The sequence below is a fragment of the Microtus ochrogaster genome, chromosome 10 (assembly GCF_000317375.1).
Source record: "Microtus ochrogaster isolate Prairie Vole_2 chromosome 10, MicOch1.0, whole genome shotgun sequence".
NCBI lineage: Eukaryota > Metazoa > Chordata > Mammalia > Rodentia > Cricetidae > Microtus > Microtus ochrogaster.
Window position 1 is genome coordinate 69,342,753 of NC_022016.1, and position 6,288 is coordinate 69,349,040.

General features: G+C 36.5%; 1 protein-coding gene across 1 annotated transcript in view; it reads left to right on the forward strand.

Annotated features, from left to right (window-relative positions):
• Lepr (leptin receptor) overlaps positions 1 to 6,288 on the forward strand; it is a 76,618-nt gene that overhangs the window by 19,564 nt on the left and 50,766 nt on the right. Inside the window, exons 2-3 of the mRNA XM_005353471.3 lie at positions 478 to 537; positions 5,162 to 5,491. Of these exons, the coding sequence (XP_005353528.2) occupies positions 498 to 537; positions 5,162 to 5,491 (370 nt within the window). The 5' untranslated portion in view covers positions 478 to 497. The remainder of the gene's footprint in view (positions 1 to 477; positions 538 to 5,161; positions 5,492 to 6,288) is intronic.

Below are 6,288 nucleotides of genomic sequence, written 5' to 3' on the forward strand. Positions count from 1 at the left end.
AAGTTTTATCATTCTAACTCTTGACAGCAGAAGAAATAACCTTATTTACAGAGTGCATTTCTGATTGAATAGAATTTATGTGAAACATTATCAGAAGTTATCCTTTGTAGTGAGGTGTTCTAAGCCATGAGACAGACCTTTAATTTCTCTAATATCAATATTACTTTATCTGCAAATTAATGTGTTTACAAAGGCATTTTGTAAACCTTTTTCTTTTTTATTGAAATTGAATCTAAAATTATTACCTGTGCCATAACAGCTTGACTTTGTAGTATTATAACAATAACTCTAGGAAATAAGGATAACAAAGATATAACAGTAGTGATATTAATGGTCTCGCTAAGAATTCAGTCTTATCCTGCAGTGCTTACCCTGGATTGTATAGCATAATGAAACAAAGTGTATGTATTTTTCATAGATGACCAATGAGTTTTCTATGTGTATTCCTTTGTTTTTGATTTTTGTTTTGTTTTCCAGGTGTACATCTCTGAAGTAAGATGATTTGTCAGAAATTCTATGTGGCTTTGTTGCACTGGGGTAAGTTGCATGCACCTTTGTGTATTTGGGAGGATATTTCTGTAGATTAATTTCTAAAGAGGAACTTTTATATTAAACAGTAATTTGGTGTTTTGGGTCCCAACCCATGTCTATAAATCACTCTTCTTGTGCAGTTCCACTAGCAATGCATGTCACCATTCTTTCACCTTTTACCACATCAAAGAAGACAAGTATTGTGTTTCAATTTTATTGATTTGAATTTTATGTGTGTGTGTGAGGTTGGGCAGTTAGTTGACTATATTTCTGGTGAGATTTTTTGGTTTACACTTCAAATACCTGGTTGTTGAGTTTGTTGTTCTGAGACAAATTTTAGGACTTTCTAAACTGTAAGAAACTTTTAACTGTGTTTTAAAGCTCCATAAAGAAACAGAACTGATCTGATGGTGATGATATGTGTATGTATGAGTATATACATGTGCACATGTGTTCACCCATGTGTGCATATGTTTATAAGCAAATGGATCATTTAATTTCAAAGACTGAGTGCTTCTAAATCTGCAGTTGGAAAACTATAGACTCAGGAGAGCCAATGGTATCTAAGTGCAAGGTCTGAAACACACACACACACACACACACACACACACACACACATACCTACAATCATATATATAAATACAGGTGTATACTTTTGTAGTCATGACAGTATGATGCTCTGAGGGGGATATTATCAAGGAATGCTGCATATGTTTGGAATGGTCACTGAATACCACATTTTTCCAAAAGAGTTAAATATATGACTATCCCCCCTCTCACCAGTTGTAGACTTGTCCTTCAGAGGAAGTTTCTTCAGCTGTTTTTTGTTTTGTTTTGTTTTGTTTTAATGGTCTTGTAGTTTTAGTGAACCATCATTTTCAAACATTCTCCTGTTTGGAACTAGCCATACATTGCCCATAACTTTTTTTTTTTTAACATAGAGAAACCTAGTTTATTATTTAGTTTTTGGTGCATAGACTTTTTTTTTCAAATTCATTTGTAATTATAACGTATGTATTTTGTTACTATGTATTTATCACATAAGAAATGTTTTGGAATCTGTAAAATATGGAGAGTTGAAATTAATGGATAAGTGTATTATGTCATATTATCATTTCAATGCTTTGAGAACTTCATATCTGCTCCCTTAACATTTTCCAAGAAGGTATATATTGTCACTATCTACAGTTGGCACACTGTGTGTTAGATCTTTGGCCCTCCTCCTGTCTAAGTATAGATATACAAATTATTTGACTGACTCAGCTACAGCTTCCTCTGCTATATCATAATTCACAGTCTGCTCTCTACTTGTTTAAGGTAGATTCATGGCAATGAAGTCCTGTGGCATTTGCCTTTTTGTGCCTGGCTTTACTTAACATATGCTCTCCTTGTGTTGAGAATGGTAGCTTCCTTTCTTTTATGATGGAATAATATTTGTTGTTTGAGAGTGTATGTAAATTGATTGTCTCCCAATGATCCATTGTGATGGGAAATTTGGTCCTTGGATGATGGTATCAGGAAGTGCCATGAAACCTTTAAATTCTGGCTCCTAGTGGGTGTTATCCTATTGAACAAACCTGGCTTCATCCAATGCTCTGCTCATACCTGACCCCATGGTATCCTCCTGCCACTGATGTTTACACCATCAGGTTTCCTTCCTTGTTGACAGAGGTTTCTATCCTGTCCAGTCCTGCAGCTGTTCAGCCCCAAAGAAACACACAGAGGTCTACATTAATTATAAACTGGTCGGCCTATTAGCTCAGGCTTCTTATTAACTAATTCTTACATCTTAGATTAACCCATTATTCTTGCCTATGTTAGCCACATGGCTTGATACCTTTCATCAGCGAGGCAGTCTCATCTTGCTTCCCCTCTGTCTGGGTGACAACTGCAGACTGAGCTTTCCTCTTCCCAGAATTCCCCTGTTCTCCTTGCTTCACCTCTACTTCCTGCTGGTTGTCCTGCCAATACTTCCTGCCTGGCTACTGGCCAATCAGCATTTTATTAAACAAGTACAAGAAGCAAATCTTTAAAGGGTAAAACCATTGTCCCACAGCACTTCCTTGAATATTTACTATGCTGTTTGAACTTTTAGTCTCCAAAACTAAACCCCTCTTATTGCAAAGCTAGGCTGTGTCCAATATTTCATTATGGAAATGAAAAGCTGGTCAGTGCAAACATGTGTATATAAACAATTCTTTACCCATTCATTTGTTAATACTTAGGGTGACTCTGTATCATGAGCAGTGCTATGACCAGCATGAGTGATTTTGCTTTATTTGATAGACATCCCATAGTAGGATTGCTGGACCACATTCTTCCATTTCTGAGGCCTTTTCCCCCTAATGGCTATACTGATGTACACACCTATCTGGTGAATATTTCCTTCTCAGAGACAAACTAGAGTTCGACATAATCTTTGTCTTTTTTTTGTTGTTGTTGTTGTAATTGCCTGTGATTTAGGAGTATGTCTCAAAATATCACATAGCTCAATCTCAGTGTTTCCCAGCTTGACTTTAGTCTAGTCCTAGTTACAAGTCTGCTAGGCCACCGATCCATGTTAAGTTATTTTTGTGTATGATGAAGGATGGTGGTATAGTTTCTTTATTTCTTATGAATGCTCATTTTTTCCAGTGCCATTTACTAAACAGATCATTAATTTTCCAGGGAACTTTTGACAGGCAGTTTTGTTGAAGCTTCATTGGTTCTAGATACACAGATTTATTTCTGAGTTCTTAATCATGCTGTGTTGATTCGGGCATCTTTTCCTGTTGGAACTATGCTGTTTTACTTACATGACTTGGTCCTATGTTTGGAGTCAGATCTGCTCCTTTTTTCTAGAAGGGGTTTCTCTCTATAACCCTGTCTGTCTGAAAACCTGCCCTGTAGACGAGGATGGCCTCAAAGTCAGAGATCTGCCTGCTTCTGCCTCCGAGTTCTAGGGTTAAAGTCATGTGCTACCATGCCTGGCTGGAGGCAGCTTTGTTCTTGAACATAATTTCCATAATTTCTTTGGTTTTTGGTGGTTTTTTGTTTTGTTCCTTATGAACTTTTATAGTGTTCACTCTCTGTTAAGAATGTTATTGACATTTTGATATGGACCATATTTGATAAATTCAAATACATTGAATTTATACACTGATTTGGATAATAAAAATTTTAAAAAGATTTAGAAATTCTTTCAATTGTATGAAAATATATTATTTCCCCATATTTCTTTAATTTCTTCCATCCATGTTCTATAGTTAGTGTAGAAATCTTTCACTTCTTTACACATTTTTTAAAAGTGTAGTTATTATAAATAACTCCCCTCTTTTTTTATTTCTTTCCCCCTTCTTTGAGACAAGGGTCTCACAATGTTGCCCAGGCTGGTCTTGAAACTAACTGATGGCTCCAGTGGTCTTCCTGCCTCAGCCTCCTGAGTAGCTGGAACTACAAATGTTCTGTAAGTGTATTTTTTTCTGGCTATTTTTCCTTTACTTGGATGCTTATTATTACCTAATTCTATTGTTCTCATCAGGGTTCACTCTTGTCCACCTGTGGCCTTGGGCAATGACGTTTCCCACTCCTATAGAACCAGACAGAATAGCGTCCACACATCCCGCTTATTCACCTCTCTGCTCGGCTTAAGTCCTGGCAACCAGTATCTTTGGTGGAACCATGCAGATTGTGTCATCATGATGGTCTCTTACGGATATATGTGTACATTTCCTGTGTCTTTTCATTGCTTGGTTTTATTCTTTTCCTTTGAACTGAATATTATGCCTTTGTCTGAATTCTTCACTTTATCTGTTTCGAAACCACAGAACATTCTGTTTGCTTCTGTTTCTTTACACTTTGTTGCATTTAATTCTTCAAAAGCTCTCATTCCACATACAGTTCTAAGAATTCCCACACTGTGTTAGGGAATGTATACAGCAAGGAGATCATCAAATTATTCAGATTCATTTGTAAAATGAAGAAAGGTAGAGAGTTAATTGTTTATTTTCAAGAATTTCTTACTTAAAGACCAGCTCGAAATTTGCAGCTTTTTGGGTACAGTGCTGCAGATGCTCTTAGGTCTATATTGAAAAGGTACTGATTTACCTGCAGTCTGAGTTTCCCGGAAGAACTGTTTTGCATCATTTCCTGGGGATTTTCTTATAGGATATTATACATCTTGAGACTCCTGAGAAAGTTCAAGAGACCTTGCAACTCTCTTTAAGTTAGAGACAAACTTTCTCCGAAAGCATTAACATACTGTCGTGATCCTTCTCATGGAGATTAAGAGTGCTTTAGTCCTTATTGATATCATTAAACATCCAGATATTTCTTATTTATTCTAAAAGAATAATTTTACTATAAAAAGGAAGAAAATTAATGTAAATTTTCTCATGCTAAAATATAAACTTGCTAGATTAACAAAGAAAATTGATGCATGAATTTCCAAAGCAGAGGTGCCAAAGAATGGAATTAGTCCAGTAAATCTATCAAGTTCTCAAGTCTGATGCACTGGGAGGTGGAAGCTCAGACTTATTCGCTTGAAGGTTAAGTGTTTCTGAGGACTGCACCATTTAGTCTCAAGCATTTTCTAGTTACATCTTTGTCAAAATGGTCACTTGTGTCCTGTGTCTTTTTCCTGTCCGAACAGAATTTCTTTATGGGATAGCTGCACTTCACCTGGCATATCCAGCTGCTCCCTGGAGATTTAAGTTGTTTTGTGCACCACCAAACGCAACAGGGGATGCCTTTCTCTCACCTGCCGGAATCCCAAAGAGGGCTTCGGCTTTGAGTGGGGCTTATGAAGCAGACATCGAAGCTAGCTTTAACGCAAGTGGTGTCTACGTGTCTGAGTCATCCCAAACTGTTTTCCACTGTTGCTTGGGGACTGAGCGAGGTACAAACTGCTCTGTGCTAGCAAGTAAAACTGAAGGGAAGATGCTGGCTTCAACGGTAAAGGCTTTAGTCTTTCGCCAGCTAGGTAAGTACTTGCATGTCCCAAGTCTACACTGTTGTGTTATGCCTGTATCGGTCAAAATGTTTTAATTATCCATAGCTTGTATGAATTAGCTATCTTATTATGTGATTAACATGCATTATAACTTTTATATAGTTTTAAAATTAGGATTCATTGTGTGACAAATAAGCATGCTCTGCTCATTTTTATAGCTTGCAAAACTATCATTAAGGGAACTATTTTACTTATAAATGTGCTCTTTGGAGTCTAAATTTTCTTGGAAGCAAAAAAAATGCACACTTGAAATAGATAAAATATAAAACTACTAACACCACTGTTGTAGTAGTGAAATTTCAAAATGTTTAAAATTATAATGAATTGTGCAGGCAAGGAATCTCCCCGAAACCATATGTTATGCTGAGTGAGTTTAATTGTTGTCTTAAGAATAATGTATACTGAAAGCAGCAAGCTTAGTTAGTTTTGTATATGAAAATTAAAACAGCAAAACTATTTTTAAGTCTTTTGAAGGTACAGAGAAGACGCAACTGGCTCAATTATATGAAAAGACCCCCAAATAGGGAAGAATAGGCATACCTAAGTAAGGACTCTTGTGTGGTGTTAGTTGGATTTTCCAGTTGATATTAATGACCCTTCAGTCCAGATAATTCTTTAGTCTGACCAGCCCTGGTCTTTACACAGTACTGAAAGAAATAGCTTTATCTGTAACTGTAATATCTATCTTTTTTTTTTTTTTTTTGGTTTTTCGAGCCTATCCTGGAACTAGCTCTGTAGACCAGGCTGGTCTCGAACTCACAGAGATC